This window comes from Aquarana catesbeiana, linkage group LG10, assembly GCF_042186555.1.
Source record: "Aquarana catesbeiana isolate 2022-GZ linkage group LG10, ASM4218655v1, whole genome shotgun sequence".
NCBI classification, from domain to species: domain Eukaryota; kingdom Metazoa; phylum Chordata; class Amphibia; order Anura; family Ranidae; genus Aquarana; species Aquarana catesbeiana.
The window spans coordinates 110,825,023-110,844,982 of NC_133333.1; the positions used below are offsets into that span (position 1 = coordinate 110,825,023).

The 19,960-nt window shown below is 46.1% G+C and overlaps 1 protein-coding gene across 3 annotated transcripts in view; it reads right to left on the reverse strand.

Moving 5' to 3' along the window:
• The window catches only part of FDXACB1 (ferredoxin-fold anticodon binding domain containing 1), a 39,934-nt gene that overhangs the window by 18,613 nt on the left and 1,361 nt on the right, over positions 1–19,960 (reverse strand). For 2 of the 3 annotated variants that reach the window (XM_073602433.1, XM_073602431.1), the window contains exons 2-3: positions 14,771–14,951; positions 6,944–7,100 (exon numbers count right to left, since the gene is read on the reverse strand). In XM_073602433.1, the coding sequence (XP_073458534.1) occupies positions 6,944–7,100; positions 14,771–14,936 (323 nt within the window). In that variant the 5' untranslated portion in view covers positions 14,937–14,951. Of the gene's footprint in view, positions 1–6,943; positions 7,101–14,770; positions 14,952–15,476; positions 16,120–19,960 lie in introns of those variants that run through there. The other variant, XM_073602432.1, reaches the window with a different exon arrangement.

Here is a 19,960-nt window from a genome sequence, read left to right on the forward strand (position 1 = left end):
TCAGTATTTTGTAGGTTTCCTCCCCCAAGACCTCTTTTGTCCCTGGGGTTGACCCTGAGGATTACCTTTGATCTTGACGGCGGAGGGCGTCGTGACTGCCTGGAGGCTGATGCCCCTGGCACAGGAGAAGGAGCTTGTTAAAATGAAAATACATTTACTCCTTTTCTTAAATGGCAAAGGGGTACTTTTTCCACTAGAATTTCTTTGGACGTATTACCCAAATCATCCCCAAATAGCTGTTTCACCACAAAAGGAAGACTAGCCAGGAGCTTTTTGCACGACGCTTAGCGAAGGGCGCAAGGCTTGAAGGATAGAATCTCTCAAAGCAACTATTGCAAACATAAAACTGCTAGTAGCTTGCCAGATCCTGAGCCTGCTGAGCAGGATAACCTTGAACACCTGTTTAAACTGGTCTCTCAACGATTAACCAATTACTATCAGTGCAAGCTGAGACACTCAATCTGCCAGAGAAAAAAAAAGTGTTTTGTTTTTTTTTTTTTTTAATAATAGGAATTTCAACTTTTTATCCATTGGATCCCTAAGCATTGCATGCCGGACAAGACAAAACTCTTATTCACAGAGGATATAGCAGCGTTAATTGCTGGTATACCCCACTTTTTGGAAATTTTCTCCACCATAGAATAAAGTGTGAAAAAAACTTTTTAGGAGGGGAAAATATGCTTATCTGGGTGACCCACTCAGATACAAAAAAAGCTTTTAAAGCAATGCATGGACAGGAAAGGTATGCACAGCTTGACGCTTTAGCAAACCCAAACACTCAGTTAAGGGTACATAAATGTGAAGCGGACCATTCAGCAAGAAATTGCACCATCAATCTTACAGATTGTGAAAGCTGATCCGCCCGCATTTGACACCTCAGAAGAGTCATTAGCCTCATCACGGTCCCCTGAGGGAATTCATCTTCTCCTGCCCCTAGTTCCTCAGTTTGAGGGTCCTGGGTAATGGAAGAGAACTTGTCACATTTTGTCCCACACTGGGATACGATTAAAGCCGCTAACCTTTTTTTTTTTTTTTTTTCAATCCTATCATGGCTGAGGAAAAAATACCTTTTTAGTTACATAAACAGGGGCTGCAGTGTTGAAAACAGTTGCAAAAATTTCGTGGCCCCGATGCTCACTCTGACCAGCCACCCCCTCTCAGGGGAGGATGCCGTTGTAGAGATGAGTAGGCTTTCCAGAGCTTGAGGGAGACCCTTTTAGTCCTTTTTTTTTGGGGGGGGGGGCTGTTTCAACCCCCCTTCTGACCTTAGCCCGATGCACAAAAGCAGTGGTACTACCAGAAGAAATCGCATCCACTGCTTGAGCAATAGTTCAGCCACTCGCGCTGCTATTAAGGCTCAGCCTGATGCAAATAGTAAATGTGTCAAATAGGAAATGCCTGTGTCTCCAAACCTCTTTCATGCCCATCTTAACTCTTGTGTCCCTCCAACAACTTGCAGCCAGCACAATGGAGTTTTTACAACGCGGGCCTCCGATCCAAGGGGATTGGCTTGTGTGTGAGGGAGGGATGGCGTGGAGGACACCTGAAAGCCGCCGCCGTGTAGGGGCGGTGAAAGAAAATGGCATCGCCAATCGTTTTTTAGCTCTCCCCTAATGCTCAGCCTCATGAAGAGAAGGAGAGCCCAGCCCAGGTGAGGGGTGTCTGGTGGAAGCAAAACCCCCCCAAACTCACCAGAGGTTTGCCTGCTAGCCGGAAGAAAAAACCCTGCTGCTTCTGTGACACAGAGTGATCTCTGAGGAAAGCATGAGAAGGTATGTGCTCCATACAGCCCCCAGTGGCATAACATTTACTTTTTTTACCACTTCAGCCCTGGACCATTTGGCTGGCAGTGAAGGGGTTAACCGGTAGGGGGCGCTGTAGGGGTTAGGTGTGTCCTAGGGATGTGTTCTAACTGTGGGGGGGATAGGCTATGTGTGACACGACACTGATCACCGCTCCCGATTACAGGGAGCTGTGATCAGTGTCAGTGTCACTAGGCATAACGGGGAAATGCTTGTTTACGCCATCATTTCCCCGTTCTTCCTCTCCGTGAGACGATCGCGGGTATGACCGTGGACATCGAGTCCGCGGGACTTGCGATCACACTCACGGAGCTTGCGGCGCACGAGCGCCCACAAGCCGCATCTTAAAGGGCAAAGTACAGGTACGTTAATATGCCTGTACGTGCCCTTCTGCCAACGTATATTGGCGTGAGCTGGTCGGCAAGCTCCACTTACCTTTCCCGCCACAGGGTTTTCTGTGGTAAAACCAACAGACCCAATCTTCACCCTTCACGGAGGGTTCCATTAACAAACCTTCAGGAACCGGGGACCCTCGGGGAACCCACAATTCTGGTCCTGTAATAGCACCCCACCAGTAAAACTTTATGGCTTAAAATACCAAAGTACTGGATCCCGGGGTCCAGCTCTCTAAAAAGAGAAGCGTCACAGGCAAAACCTCGTTTCTTCGGACATGAGGCCCGGGTACCATTCAGTTTGGCCCAACATGAATGGATCCGGCTGCATAGCTAGCCTCAGCAAGGATTGCAAGGATTGCTCCAGTGGAGCTCAGCACAGCACATCTTCACTCGTGACCAACACCTTAGACACTGGCGAAAAAACTGAGGTACTCCCCGTAGTGGGAGGGGTTATATAGGGAGTGGACTTCCTGTCTTAGGGTGTGCCAGTATCCATCACCTGAAGGTGGCCTATAACCCACATAGTAACTATAGCTGTGTCCCATGATGTACGATAAGAAACATCCACCCTCTCTGTAAAGCCATCTTGAACTCATCTACCGGATTTTGCTGAGCACATTATATCTGCATCAAGTAAATATGCTTATTTTGCTAGAACCCATCTGCCATTATGCAGACATACTACAGGAGAATCTCTCACATGCAAGCGTTCTGTCATCTCCAACCTATCAAAAACTCCAACCGCTTGTAATGCTTGTAATGTAATGTAGTGCGGGCATTAGAAGGGCTTTCTTCTGCACATTGGATTGCGACGTAAAAGCCATCAACTACGCCAACACCTCTTGCCACCGCATCGAGCCTGCGTGGTCTTCGTGTAACAAACGAAAATCATTCCATCAAATTCTCCTACTGTTATGGCAGCAGTGCAAATGCGTGGGAACAATAACATCCCCTGCCAAATCTTGCGACCGTCTCACACACATAAACCAAAAAGGAGATGCATGGATAGAGTTTTATCATACGAGATTCAAAGCAATGAACATGATGAACTGGGAAGATAATGTACAGGACAATGTATTTGCAGAACTATGTTCACACTCGCATACATATCCACACATTGCTCCATACATTATCTTGCCAGTTCAGGGTATGAGAGTCTTCCCGCACAATCTGAACGTAAGATTGTCACGTAAAAGGCATCAAATAAACCAACTGCTCTCACCGCCGCAGCGCGCCTGAGGCATAAAATAGACCAACTGCTCTTTCACCGCCGCAGCGCGCCTGAGCCAACAAATAGACCAACTGCTCTCGCAGCGCACCTGAGGCATCAAAAAGACCAACTGCTCTCACCACCGCAGCACGCCTGAGCATCAAAAAGACCAACTGCTCTCACCGCCGCAGCGCGCCTGAGGCATCAAATAGTCCAACTGCTCTCACCGCCGCAGCGCGCCTGTGGCATCAAATAGACCAACTGCTCTCACCGCCACAGCGCGCCTGTGGCATCAAATAATTGTGCATTGGTTATGCACAAGCATGTGCACAAGAAGGGGTTTGTTCTGCACGTCAGATTGTCACGTAAAAGCCATCAAATACACCAACTGCTCTCGCCGCCGCAGCGTGCCTGCGCAGCCTTCGTATTACAGGCTAAAAGAATCCTATCAAATACTCCAACTGAAATCGCAGCAGTGCGCCTGCCCGGGAAGACTGACATCCCCTGTCTGATCTTCCGATCGTCTCTTTCACGCATAAAGCAAACAAGATAGATGGAGAGTGAAGAAAAAAACACAGCAGTTGGAGTATTTGATGGCATTCTTTTAGTGTGTGGTATGCAGGCGCTCTGCAGCGGTGAGAGAGCAGTTGGTCTAGTTAATGCCTCAGGTGCGCTGCGGCGGTGAGAGCAGTTGGTCTATTTGATGCCTTTTACATGAAAATCTTACGTTTAGATTGCACGGGAAGACTCACATCCCCTGAACTGGCAAGATAATGTACGGAACAATGTGTGGATATGTATGCGAGTGTGAACATAGTTCTGCAAATACATTGTTCCGTACATTATATTCTCAGTTCATCATGTTCATTGCTTTGAATCTCGTATGATAAAACTCTGACGGTCGGAAGATGTGACAGGGGATGTTAGTGTTCCCGCGCATGCGCACTGCTGCCATAACAGTTGGAGAATTTGATGGAATTATTTTCGCGTATTACACGAAAACCGCACAGGCGTGGTGCGGCGGCAAGAGGAGTTGGTGTAGTTGATGGCTTTTACGTTGCAATCCGATGTGCAGAAGAAAGCCCTTCTTGCACATATGCAGTACAAGCAGTTAGAGTTTTTGATAGGTTGGAGATTATGACAGAACAACGGCGTCTGTGAAGCACCGTGGTAATTCCTTCATGCTTTCTGTCAGATTGTATCTGCTTGCCCTTACAGGATGTACTGGCAAGCAGATACACTGGCTCTTGTAGACACCTGCATGGCACCAGCAATATGCTGATCACTGGTGCAATGCTTTACAGCAGGGGTCGGCAACCTATGGCCTGTGGGCCACACCCAGCCTGCCGCTAAATGTCGGGCCCATGAGTGCATGTGATGAATTCACAAGCACCCGGCCCGCAGACATTTTTACCCCGGACATCTTTCTTGGGATAACAACTGATGCGGCTAAGAAGCCGCTCTGCTGTTATTCCAAGCAGCGGGACGGAATGCCCCCCCTCCCGCTGCGGCTCGCCTGGGCTCTCCCGTCCCACTGCGAGGCCCGAGCAACCAACTGGAGCATCCGCCAGCGGTCCGGAGACCCGGGTCTCGGATCTAGTAAAAGGGAAGCGATGTCATGACACACATTGGGGGGGGTTAAGGCTGGCTATCAGAACTGGGACAAGACAGTGGCGGGTACAAGAGGTGCTCTGTAGCTGTGCTGGGCTGGCTCTCGTTCATGTGAGTCGGCTGCTCTCTCATTGAGCTCACATCGAGCTCTATACTGCCACCTCTGGCTGCTTCATGTATGCGCGCCCCTCGTGTGTGCTGTACAGTAATGTATATTCACAAGGACATGTGGAATCAAGGCCTGGGATAAGAAGGAAGACCATCTTACAAGTGGAAGCCGTGAGTACAAGGGAGGAGGCTGTTTGTGTAGGGGCGATGGGGACGGCAGAGCTGTGTGTGTGTGGCAGCTGAGTGTGTACAGATGTGAGGGGGGGCAGCTTAGCGCGTACAGGTGTGAGGGGGGCTGAGTGCGTACAGGTATGGGGGGGGGGGGGCTGAGTGCATACAGGCATGAGAAGGGGCTGAGTGCGTACAGGTGTGTGGGTGGGCTGAAAAAAATTTTTTTTTACTATTCAAAGTTAAAACAACAAGGGCAGAAGATTTAATAGATGGAAAGATGAAAAAATGACTGAAGTTCCGCTTTAAAGGGCCGTCAAATTTTAAAAAAATTACAGCAATTCACTCTGCGTTTTGAATGCTTTTAAGTGCAAAGGAGGGATTTGGGGTCTGTAAATCCCTCCATAAAGAGTACATGTAACTGCCCATTACTGTCACAAGGGATGTTTACATTCCTTCTGACACCAATAAAAGTGATCAGATATTTTTTTTAAAGAGATAGTGCAAAAAAAAGGGCGTGCGCAATTTTAAGGCATAACGTGTGTGTGTGTGTGTGTGTGTGGGGGCTGTGTAATGTAAAGGGGTCCAGAGGTACGGGGGCTGTGCAATGTAAAGGAGTCCAGAAGTGAGGGGGCTGTGTAATAATGTAAAGGTGTCCAGATTATTATCTTCATTTATTAGCAGGTGAATGCGGCCCTCCATACATTCACATACATTGAATCTGGCCCTTGATTTACAGGCTCCCAAAAAAAAAAAAAAGGCATTTATTATTTTAACGTGCAAAAAAACGTGCATTATTTTATTATTTTTTTTTTTTAAGAAGGTGAACTTATCCTTTAAAAGAAAAGTATGGTTTTTTTTCTTTCTAATCATACTTACCTCGGTGGATGGCGCATCAGACCGATGGTGCATCTTCCCCCGGCATCTCTGCACTGAGAACCGAGCCATCGAAGACCACCAATGGCTCAGTTTTCACTCCTCCCCGAGCAGAGCGATGCTGACTGACAGTCCTGGTCTGCTTCTACACGCTCATTGGAGCGATGAGCTGTGGAGGAGCGGGGAGAGGCCGTCTCAGACTGCCATTAATCAAGGCAGCTGGCAGATCCAGACTTCTGAAGTCGTGATGACGCGGTGCCTCAACTAATGGCAGTGATGTCATCGGACATCGGATGAATGCGGACTTCAGACCGATCTCCACTGAAAACGGGTCACAGGAGTGCAAAAAAAAATTGCACTCCTGTGACCCTTAGGAGAAGCCCAGTCTAAAATGCTCAGGCTGGACTTCTCCTTTAATGCAACAATAATAGTGCTATTATAAAAAGTGTTTGTGTGCTGGGTCATTATATGCATTCTGTGTAGTTTGGCTGTGTGCTTTAGATAAGCTTTCTCGGAATGACATCTGACTGTGTAAGCTATTGTGTTTGTGACAGCATGAGCAGGCAATGAAGAGGAGGAAAACATTCTAGGTAAGAATATAACATTGTACAGGAGAATGCAGGGGGATGTAGGAGTCCTCTAAAGGAGAGACAAAATTTAGATGGAGCTGCTGATAGGACATAGGATAGTGCTCTTCATCTGTTACACATTCAGGATAGGATTATAAAAGCATAAACACATATGTCCACTTCATTAAAAGCATGCTTACTGACCTAAGAAAAAACTTCCAGAGCAAATCCCTGTTCTTCCTCACTCCGGCCTTCCTCCCACAATGTGGGAAGTTAAAGATAATGTGGTCATAAAGATGATTAGTTAGAAAAACATAATCTTTTAGTCTTGTAGCATCCACTTCAAAGTATACCAGAGCTCCTGTTGTAGAACAAAGACAGAAAAAGTCATATAAAATAAGGGTTAGTAGAGACGTAATACAAAAATAACAATTGTCACAGTGGGAGAGATTTACTAAAACTGGTGCACACAGAATCTGGTACAGCTCTGCATAGTTACCAATCAGCTTCTAACTTTAAGGAGAAGTTCACCTTTTGTAACAGGTTACATTTTCCACCCATATTCAGAGTGTAACATGTAATGCGTTACAAATCCACTGGCCCCCCCCTGAACCTCCCTGGCTCCCTGATGTGACAGGCGGAAGGCAATCAGTAAGCTGTTTGGCCATATATCATACGGACACAGTCTGCAAGAGCCCTGTATTGCACCCACGATCTGCTGATCGTGGGTGCAAATGCTTTCCAGGCTCCCAAAAAACAAAATAAATAAATGCACATTTTTTTTACCTGCAAAAAGAGGTGCATTTCTTTATTTTTTTAAAAAAGGTGAACTTATCCTATCAGCTTGTTCAATAAAGCTTTGACAATAAAACCAAGAAGCTGATTGGTTACTATACACAGCTGCATAGTAAATCAACCTCTCTGTAACTAACCACTAGCGATGGGCTGAACACCCCCCTGGTTCGGTTCGCACCAGAATACCTTGAAAGGCAAAAATTTCTAGCGAACATGCGAACCCTATTAAAGTCTATGGGACACGAACATAAAAAAAAAAAAAAAAAATCCAAAGTCCTCATTTTAAAGGCTTATATGCAAGTTATTGCCATAAAAAGTGTATGGGGACCCAAACTTTTTTTTGCATTGATACGTTTTTCCAGGAGCAGTGATTTTAATGATGCTTAAAGTGAAACAAAACAATAAAAATGAAATACTCCTTTAAATATCGTGCTTGGGGATCCCCTTAGTCTGCCTGTAAAGTGGCGCATATGTGCCATGTATAGAACATGCCGCATCAATAATGACATTTCTAACGAAAAAATTTTTATACAAACTTGCTCGCGGCTGTAATGTATGCCAAGCTCCCAGCAATATAGATGAAAAATCTATGAAGAAAACGGTGTGGGGTTCCCCACCCAGTCCATACCAGGCCTCTCCATTCTGGTATGGATTTTAAGGGAAACTCTACACCAAAATGAAAAAAAAAATAAAGCATGCAGCCTGGCAAGTCAGAATGGGGGGGGGGGGGGGTTAGATGAGCGAGCGCGCGCCCACCCCCCCTCCTGAACCATACCAGGCAACATGCCCTCAACAGAGAGGAGTGGGTGCTTTGGGGCAGGGGGGCTCTGCGCCCCCCATCCCAAAGCACCTTGTCCCTATGTTGCCTTAACAAGGACGTTGACAGCTGAATGAAAAAACGTTGACGTTGGCCTGAGCAGAGCTTTTTTTTTTTTCTTCTTTTTTCAGGTACGACAGGCATCATAATAAACGATGGCTCTACATCGGGGGACACTGTTTTTTTCATTTTTAATAAAGGAACAGGCAAAAAAACTGTGTGCATGTTTTTATTTCTTTTTGACATTTTTTTTTTTTTTAGTATTTTGTTTTGAAAATAACTTGATGAAAGAAAACATGGATATGATACACTCATCGACCACTTTATTAGGTACACCTGTTCAATTGCTTGGTAACACAAATTGCTAACCAGCCAATCACATGGCAGCAACTTAATGCATTTAGGCATCTAGATGTGGTGAAGACGAATTGCTGAAGTTCAAACCCTCAGAATGGGGCAGAAAGGGGATTTAGGCAACTTTCAACATGGCATGGTTGTTGGAGCCAGACAGGCTGGTCTGAGTATTTCAAAAACTGCTGATCTACTGGAATGTTCACGCACAACCATCTCTAAGGTTTACAGAGAATGGTTCAAAAAAAATATCTAGTGAGCGGCAATTGGCAGACTGGTTTGAGATGAAAGAAAGGCAACAGGAACTCAAATAACTACGCACAACACATTGAAACTTGAAGCAGATGGGCTACAGCAACAGAAGACCACACCGGGTGCCACTCCTGTCAGCTAAGAACAGGAAACCAAGGCTACAATTCTCACAGGCTCACCAATTTTGGACAATAGAAGATTGGAAAAATGTTGTCTGGTCTCACAAGTCTCGATTTCAGCTGCAACATTCAAATGGTCAGAATTTGGCATGAAATCATTGATCCATCCTGCCTTGTATCAATGGTTCAGGCTGGTGGTGCAATGGTGTGGGGGATACTTTAAATGCACACTTCAGGCCCCTTAGTACCAATTAGACATAGTTTAAACGCCACGGCATACCCGAGTATTGTTGCTGACCATGTCCATCCCTTTATGACTACAGTGTACCCATCTTCTGATGGCTCCTTCCAGCAGGATAACGCACCATGTCACAAAGTTAAAATCATCTCACCACTGGTTTCTTGAACATGACAATGAGGTCACTGTACTCCAATGGCCTCCACAGTCACCAGATCTCAATCCAATAAAACACCTTTGGGATGTGGTGGAGCCGGAGATTTGCATCATGGATGTGCAGCCAACAAATCTGCAGCAACTGTGTGATGCTATCATGTCAATAGGGACCAAAATCTCTGAGAAATGTTTCCAACACCTTATTGAATCTATGCCACGAAGAATTAAGGCAGTTCTGAAGGCAAAAGGGGTCCAACCCAGTACTAGCAAGGTGTACCTAATAAAGTGGCAGGTGAGTCCCTTGCAGTTTTGGAGGAGAGGTTATCATTCATTTTAGGGATTAGGGTCAGGTGGATGTAAAATTTGAAATGTAGCGATTTATAAAAACGTAATAAAGCTGGTAGAGTTGCACAATTCTGGCTAAAATGAGAATCACGATTTTTTTGCCTAGAATAAAGATCATGATACTCATGGTGTAACATCATCTTTCACATCACACAAAAAATAATTAAAAAATTGGGCTAACTTTAATGTTTTTTTTTTTTTCAAAAATTAAAAGCCAGCAGCTACAAATACTGCAGCTGCTGATTTTTAATAATAGGACAGTTACCTGTCCTGGAGTCCAGCGATGTCGGCACCGCAGCTGATGCTTCCAATAGTTGTCAGGTGCTGCCGCCGCCATTGCAAGTACGGGAACCCGGCAGTGTAGAGTTATGGCTTCACGCTGGGTCCCTACTGTGCATGTGCGAGGCAGAGCTGCACTCTCCTACTGGCCTGGCGGTGGAGGGAGCCGAGCTGTGACATAATTCGCTGTGGCCCGGACTCCCGGAAGTAGGGACAGGATACCTCTCTTCCCCCCCCCCGCCCCGAAAGGTGCCAAATGTGGCACCGGAGGGGGAGGAGACAAATGAGCAGACGTTCCACTTTTGGGTGGAACTCCATTTTAAAGTGTATTTTTTCCAAAAAAAATTGCGTTTGAAAGACCGCTGTGCAAATAAAGTGTGACATAAAATATTGCAACAACCACCATTTTATTCTCTAGGGCCTCTGCTAATAAATACCGTATTTATCGGCGTATAACACGCGCCCAAGTTAAGGAGGGAATTTTAAGGAAAAAAACTTTTAGGAGTAAAGTTTAAGGAAGAAAAACTTACATTAAAATGCCCATCAATGCAGCGTTATCGGTGTCCATCTGCAGCCTTGTCAGTGTCAGTGCAGCCTTGCCCCAGTGTCCATTGCAGCCTTGTCAGTGCAGCCTTGCCCCAGTGTCCATTGCAGCCTTGTCAGTGCAGCTTTGCCCCAGTGCAGCCATGTCAGTGCAGCCATGTCAGTGCAGCCATGTCAGTGCAGCCATGTCAGTGCAGCTTTTCTCCAGTGCAGCCTTGCCCCAGTGCAGCTTTGCCCCGATGCAGCCTTGCCCCAGTGCAGCCTTGCCCCAGTGCAGCCTTGCCCCCCCGTGCAGCCTTGCCCCCCCCCGTGCAGCCTTGCCCCCGTGCAGCCTTGCCCCCGTGCAGCTTTGTGGGATCGCCGCGATCCCTGCCGTCATACACAGCCCTGTGTAAATTTAAATATGGCGCCGAGACTGCAGGGACTCGGCGGAGCGCTGATACACATAGCCGAGAGTCCTTGGGTTTTCTCGGCGCCGCTTACAGTCCCGCCCAGTTCCGCCCTATGGGCGGGACTGTAAGCGGCGCCGAGAAAACCCGAGGACTCTCGGCTATGTGTAGCTCCGCTCCGCCGAGTCCCTGCAGTCTCGGCGCCGTATTTGAATTTCCACACGGCTGTGTATGTCGGCGCCGATCGCGGCAATTGCCGCGATCGCTCCGATCACACACAATTGGGGGGGGATCGGCCTATAACACGCACCCACGATTTTCCCCTGATTTTCAGGGGAAAAAAGTGCGTGTTATATGCCGATAAATACGATATATATATATATATATATATATATATATATATATATATATATATATATATATATATATATATATATATTCTAATAGGGGAAGGGCGCTGTTCACAGATAATGGAAAAATCAAAAAACGCAAATACACAACCCACCAGAAAATGGGAATGTGAAAATGTGAAAAATTAATGTACAATAAATGTGCAGTGTGCACCAAAGTCCACAGCAAACTATGTGAGAGAATCTGACTAAAATCCTGTAAGTTAATCCATTACATATATTACATGAAGTGTGAATATGCAAGTCACTACCATAAATGAAAAGATGCAAAATCATACATGGTACAAGATGGATAAAGATGACATAAAAAGTAATATCAGCATTTAAAAAACCCACTCACCTGCCCAATACCATAGACAATACATAAAAAATACATGTAAATGGGCCAAATAAACATCTGTGATCTTACTGATATAAATAGTAAAAAATGTTGATAAAAAAAGTGTAATTTGAAGTGAATTAATCAAAAAATGAGAGTAATAGATATGTGCAATCAAACAAGTATTAAATAAGTTGGTGTATGTGATACAATCAAAATCGTCCAATGTAAATTGTCCAGTGAAGGTATATCAGACAGGTATGTAATCCCCAGCGAATTTCAATGTTAGTGTATCCGTGTTTGGCAGGCCCCCTCTTGTGCCCTCACTCACCAGAAAGCCCAACCCCTGCAGGGGTGAAGGGCATGAATAAATCCTGTGGCCGGAATCCTGGAGACCCGGAATCCCCCTCTCAGGTTGAGCGATCCCCTTCCAACTAGATCCACGTTGTTCTTTACATAAGTATCCACCGGAACAAATCCATATGTATGGAGAAACAAGGAATCCTCATAGTGCAAGTCTTAAACTACGCAGAGGGTTTAAGACCTTAGGTTGTGGTCGTTCAGGTGCTTATCTAACAATTTTTTGAAACTATCGATGCTCCCCGCTGAGACTACCGCCTGGAAGGGAAGGGAATTCCACATCCTTGCCGCACCTACAGTAAAGAACCCTCTGCGTAGTTTAAGACTTACACTATGAGGATTCCTTGTTTCTCCATACATATGGATTTGTTCCGGTGGATACTTATGTAAAGAACAATGTGGATCTAGTTGGAAGGGGATCGCTCAACCTGAGAGGGGGATTCCGGGTCTCCAGGATTCCGGCCACAGGATTTATTCATGCCCTTCACCCCTGCAGGGGTTGGGCTTTCTGGTGAGTGAGGGCACAAGAGGGGGCCTGCCAAACACGGATACACTAACATTGAAATTCGCTGGGGATTACATACCTGTCTGATATACCTTCACTGGACAATTTACATTGGACGATTTTGATTGTATCACATACACCAACTTATTTAATACTTGTTTGATTGCACATATCTATTACTCTCATTTTTTGATTAATTCACTTCAAATTACACTTTTTTTATCAACATTTTTTACTATTTATATCAGTAAGATCACAGATGTTTATTTGGCCCATTTACATGTATTTTTTATGTATTGTCTATGGTATTGGGCACGTGAGTGGGTTTTTTAAATGCTGATATTACTTTTTATGTCATCTTTATCCATCTTGTACCATGTATGATTTTGCATCTTTTCACTTATGGTAGTGACTTGCATATTCACACTTCATGTAATATATGTAATGGATTAACTTACAGGATTTTAGTCAGATTCTCTCACATAGTTTGCTGTGGACTTTGGTGCACACTGCACATTTATTGTACATTAATTTTTCACATTTTTTATTCACATTTTCACATTCCCATTTTCTGGTGGGTTGTGTTTGTGCGTTTTTTGATTTTTCCATTATCTGTGAACAGCGCCATTCCCCTATTAGAACATTTTTGTTATGTGGATTTCACTTCGGTGTTTCCATTTTGCTTGGGGGGCTGCAGTTCCTTGCTAATACTGATCCTAAGCGCGGAATATTTGATTTTTATATATATATATATATATATATATATATATATATATATATATATATATATATATATATATATATATATATGTTTGGGGGTTCCAAGTAATTTTCTAGCAAAAAAATACAGATTTTTACTTGTAAGCAACAAGTGTCAGAAAAAAGGTTGTGTCTTTAAGTGGTTAAACTGACCTCATTTACAGACAGAAGTTCATCCCTTTGATCTAGAAGTACCAAGTGTTACAATGTTTCTCCTTATCTCCAATGTTGAGATAAACTTGGCAGGCTGCCTGGATTTTTTATTTTATTTTTTTCTTCAGCTGCAGGAAGTGAGCAGAGAACTCTGCACTTGTTACATAGAATCAGGAAATTATTTTTTAAAATCGGGAGGGGAGTAGAATTGCGATTTTGATTCTTTAACAATTAATCGTGCAGCTCTAGTAGCTGGACAGTGTTTCCTATGAAAATGTCAGTCTTAAAGTTATTATTATTATTTTTTTACAAACATGTTATACTTAAAGGCTATGGGCAATGGTTGTGCACAGAACAGCCCTGATCCTCCTCCTCTGGGGTCCCCTGACATCACTCCGGGCTCTTCCCCCTCCCTGAGTGCCCACCACAGGAAGCTGCTTCCTATTGGGGCACTCGTGTGTGCTCGATCCCGAGCTGTGCTGTTTGCGTCTGTTCAGACACATAGCCAAGCTCGGCCCCACTCTGTTCACAGGTTTTGACTGACAGCAGCAGAAGCCAGTGGTTCCCGCTGCTCTTAGCCAAGCCTGTGAAAGCAGGGAGAGGGGAGAAGAGCTGCTGCGGATGTGCATAGCGCTGGATCCAGATCTGGCTTAGGTGAGTATTTAGGGGGGTGGGCAGTGTGCTACTATTAAAAAGTATTTTTACCTTCACCTTTACAACCACTTTAATTCATTCTTTACCTTTTATTGGCTTCAAATTCTGTTCAAGAATTGTCTCTTGACAATCCGTCTGACTGCTAAGGGCTAATAGAAACCCGGTTCTGAGGCAGGGATTCAGGAAATTATACACTGCTCACTCATTACCACCAACTACATGACGTAAAGGTATCAGAGATGGGGACATGCTGGTGGTGGTCCATCTCAGAACGGCTTCTACAGACTTTTCTTTGGTGCCCTGCATTTGCTGTCAACAGAGGGAACTACAAGGGTTTCAAACACAATGCCTTGGCATTTCACTTGTAATAATAAAGTTTTAGAACATGACAGGTCATAAAAAATATAAGCAATTTTACTGGGACTTCTGCAAATCACTTTAAGACTAGAGATAGGCTAGAGCTCAGGGAGTTGCTTGTGTGTGACAAGCCAAAACCAGTGCTAAAGCTATCACTGCTGGACTTCCAGCAATAGCAGAAATGATTGGGTTAATAATGATGAAAGGTTAAAGCATGTATTCCTTTTTACCATTTTTTTTAAGCTGCTCCACATTGGTAGATGAGAAAGGCTGTTTGGATATTGCATCTTCTGTCTCATAACAGGTAGCAACAATGAGATCCTTCCCTTGGTTGAAGTTAGCGAGGGATGCGGAATAAGAAAAGTTCCCTTCGCCCACTAACAAGATACATGGCATCTTTCTGCTTCAATCCTGTATTAAGGGAAACAGAAAGTATTATAGATAATTTAAGAGCAAGGTTAGACTAAATTTTAATGCAATGCTTTCTGAATATAGTCAGAGTGTCTAGAACATCATATTGGCCATCAGGGAGATTGTGCTAGCCATAAGGCCAGGTTCACACCTATGCATATTTTAGTGCTTTTTTCCTATGGTACATGTTCACATCTATGCTTTTTTCAGCTGCTTCATTTTTGGAAAGGGTCAGGGACTTTTTAAATGCAAAACAGTGCATTTTTGGTTCAATAGAGAAGCTGCAGAAAAGCACATATTTCATTTTTTATCTGCCCAACAACAAATTGGCCAAAAAAAAAAAAAGAAAAAAAGAAAACAAGCATAAAAAAAAAAAATAAAAAATAAATAAATAAATAAAAACCACCAAAAGCAAACTGCATAGGTGTGAACCGAGCCAAAGCTCATGTACATAAATGAGTATAGGTTTCTGGGCACAAAAGCTTAAAGTGACACTTTTTTTTTTAAATAACAAACATGTCATACTTAACTCCGCTGTGCAGCTCGTTTTGCACAGAGTGGCCCCGAATATCCTCTTCTGGGGTTCCTCGGTGGCTCTCACGGCTCCTTCCCACATTAGATAACCCCCTAGGAAAAGCGTTCTCCCGGGGGGGTTACCTTGCAGGCATGCTCCCGAGTCATTCATTCAGCGTCCAGAGAAGCCGAATGTATGACTCGTCCTTGCACCCCCCCCCCCCCCCCCGGTCATTGGATTTGATTGACAGCAGCCAATTGCTGCGCTGCTGTCAATGCATCCAATCAGGACCCGAGACACTGGCTTTTGCTGGTGTGCTCATCCCCGGATGTGATTAAGGGGGTTCAGGTAAGTAAAGCGGGGGCTTGGGGGGGGGGCTGCAGCATTACAGGAAGTTTTTCAAACCTCAAAGGTTTACAACCCCTTTAACTAAACATTGTGCTTACATGTCCACCATAGATGCTGCCACCTAGTGGGATATTGAAAAGCCAGTTCTACAAAGGATCATTGCAGAATGGTCTTTCAGTCCAAATTCCTGCAATTCCTGATCTTAAACTTTATGTCTCTCCTAGTTTTTGACCTGGATTTCATCTGACTTCATTAAGGATGAGCTCAGGCGTGTTCGCAGGCCGCACGTGCCAAGCCCGCCAGGAAGTCGGCACTGCACAGCGTTAATCACAGGCAGCGAGACATTTTTCCCGATGTGCAGCTGCAGAGATCGGGAAATGTCTCACTGCTTGTGATTAGCGCAGCGCCTACTTCCTGGCGGGCTCGGCACGTGCGGCTTGCGAACACGCCTGAGCTCATCCTTAGACTTCATCCTGCTCCTTGATTATCCTTGTCTGCCTAGGTTTGCCGCTAATCTCTGTTGTTATTGACCTCGGCCAGGACTTCTGACCAAGATTTTGCCTATCAACTCTACCCTGCTGCCAACCTCCACTTATAGCTGAACAAGGTGTATCCTGCCCTATTCACTGTATTTCTGTTTGTTGGATACCACCTCTCCCATGCTTCAGTCTTCAGCTTCATCCCCTGGCACTCGGGACCCTTCCATCATCCTTGCAGACCCCGTCTCATTTTCAAGAGGTGCTCAGATAGCAATTGTGCAAGCGACCATCCTCATCATTTCTGGCTCCTCAAACAAGTATGTGAAATAGATCTGGGACACCTGCAGTGATTTAGTCTTTTACATTTAAAGTGTCATTAAACCCACATCATAAAAACTATCAATAAATAGTGTATTGAAGGGCTAAAAATTTCAAGTCCTGAGCTTCTAGCCAGGCCTTAAGAGTAAAGCCCCGTACACACGGGCCGAATGTCAGGAGACATTGGTCAGTTAAAAAAATAAAACAGCTGACATTCGCTTTGTGTGTTTGCCACCCAGTCCAACTTCTGTCGGACGAGCATGCTGGAAAACCAGCAGCCAACTGACTCCCGATCAGCCAATGGCAGAGAGCGCTGATCAGAGTGTTCTGGTGGGAAGGCCGCCCCCCTGTCAGAACACAACAGCTTAGCAGGGGAGATCGCTGAACTAACTTTGCATAGTTAGCACAGCGGCTCCAACCGGAGCCAACAGGTTTTTTTTCGTTCAACTCGTTCGGTTGAACACAAAAAAAAATAGTGTGTACCAGGCTTTACTAGCCACCAGTTTCCCCATCCAACCCCTGCCCCTTAACATGTCCCACCATCAAAGATTTCCCCCCCAATCATGGCCCCTCCCTATCACAGACCCCTCCCCACCCCCAAATCACAGACCAACTCCCCATCACAGACCCCCCCCTTCCCCAATCACAGACCCCTCAATCACCAATCCCCCCAATCACAGATCCACGCCCCCCCCATTACAGACCCATCCCATCACAGACTCCCCGCAACACAGATCCCTCCCATCGCAGACCCCTTCCCATCATAGATCACCCCAATTACAGATCCCTCCCCTTCCTCAACACAGACCATCCCATCACAGATCTCCCACCCATTACAGACACCTACCACCATCACAGATCCGCCCCCCTATTACAGACCCCTCCCATCAGACCCCCCCAATCACAGATCCCCTCCCATCACAGACGACTTCCTCATCACAGACCATCCCATCTCAGATCCCCCAGCCCACCCATCAGAGACCCCTCCCCCCATTACAGACCCATCCCCTTACAGACCCCCCGCAACACAGATCCCTCCCACAGACCCCTTCCCATCATAGATTACCCCAATCACAGACCACCCCCCCATCATAGATCCCCTCCCCATCACAGCCCATCCCATCACAGATACCTCCCCATTACAGACAACTTCCTCATCACAGACCATCTGATCACAGATCCCACCATCATAGATCCCCCCCATTACAGACTCCTCCCCACAATGAACAGATCCTCCCATCCATCCCAGGGCATGCCATTATAGACCCCCTCCCCCCAACCATAGACTTTCCCTTCAGACACCCCTCATCACAGACCATCCCATCACAGATCCGTCCCCATTCACCCTCATCACAGACCATCCCATCAGAGAACGCTTCCAATCACAGACCTCTCCCCATCACAGACCCATCCCATCAGACACCCCCCTCCCCCCAATCACAGACCAATCCCAGACCAATCCCATCACAGACCCATCCCATCAGAGACCCCCCCCCCCCCAAACACTGATCCTCCCATCACAAATCCATCTCATCAGACACCCCCAATCACAGACACTCCCCCACCCCCCAAATCGATCCCCCATGATTGATCCCCCCCATAACAGACAACCCCCTCATCACAGATCACTTCCGATCACATACACCCCCCCCCCCAAAAAAAATCACAGAACCCTCCCCATCACAGACCATTACATCGGAGAACGCTTCCAATCACAGATTCCCCCCCCCCCATCACAGACCCATCCCATCAGAGACCCCCCCCCCCAAACACTGATCCTCCCATCACAAATCCATCTCATCAGACCCCCCCCATCACAGACACTCCCCCACCCCCCAAATCGATCCCCCATGATTGATCCCCCCCCCCCCATAACAGACAACCCCCTCATCACTGATCGCTTCCAATCACAGACACCCCCCCCCCAAATCACAGAACCCTCCCCATCACAGACAACCCCCTCATCACTGATCACTTCCGATCACATACACCCCCCCCCCCCCAAAAATCACAGAACCCTCCTCATCACAGACCATCCCATCAGAGAACGCTTCCAATCACAGATTTCCCCCCCCCCAATCACAGACCCATCCCATCAGACACCCCCCCATTCACAGACCCATCCCATCAGAGACCGCCCCCCCCCCCCAACACTGATCCTCCCATCACAAATCCATCTCATCAGACCCCCCCATCACAGACACTCCCTCACCCCCCAAATCGATCCCCCATGATTGACCCCCCCCCCCATAACACACAACCCCCTCATCACAGATCGCTTCCAATCACAGACACCCCCCCCCCCCCAATCACAGAACCTGGTGTGGAAATTCATATTTATATCAAGGAGCTTCAAGGGAACCATTGTGAGGACTTTCTAATTAAATTATCATGCCCTGTTTATATATGTATGTGATATAGATATATTGTTACAGGAACGTGTGTACTTAATATATTTTTGGGTTTAATCATAAGAGGTGGGCCTAGTTACTGTTTTCTGTATCTCAAAAGACCAACGTCCTTTGTCTGCATAGTGACTAAGCTACACTATTGTCTTTAGAGTGAGGAGCAGACATTGTGTCTCCACCTGATCATAAGTCCATTAAATGCTAATTTATACTGAGATCAGGGAGGGTTGCTTACATCATAGCTGTCAGGGGGATGAATAGTGCCCCATCATTGGTGTCAGTGGGAGGAATAGTGCCCCATCATTGGTGTCAGTGGGAGGAATAGTGCCCCATCATTGGTGTCAGTGGGAGGAATAGTGCCCCATCATTGGTGTCAGTGGGAGGAATAGTGCCCCATCATTGGTGTCAGTGCGAGGAATAGTGCCCCATCATTGGTGTCAGTGGGAGGAATAGTGCCCCATCATTAGTGTCAGTGGGAGGAATAGTGCCCCATCATTGGTGTCAGTGGGAGGAATAGTACCCCATCATTGGTGTCAGTGAGAGGAAGAGTACCCCATCATTGGTGTCAGTGAGAGGAAGAGTACCCCATCATTGCTGTCAGTGGGAGGAAGAGTACCCCATCATTGCTGTCAGTGGGAGGAATAGTACCCCATCATTGCTGTCAGTGGGAGGAATAGTGCCCCATCATTGCTGTCAGTGGGAGGAATAGTACCCCATCATTGCTGTCAGTGGGAGGAATAGTGCCCCATCATTGGTGTCAGTGGGAGGAATAGTACCCCATCATTGGTGTCAGTGAGAGGAAGAGTACCCCATCATTGCTGTCAGTGGGAGGAATAGTGCCCCATCATTGGTGTCAGTGGGAGGAATAGTACCCCATCATTGGTGTCAGTGAGAGGAAGAGTACCCCATCATTGCTGTCAGTGGGAGGAATAGTGCCCCATC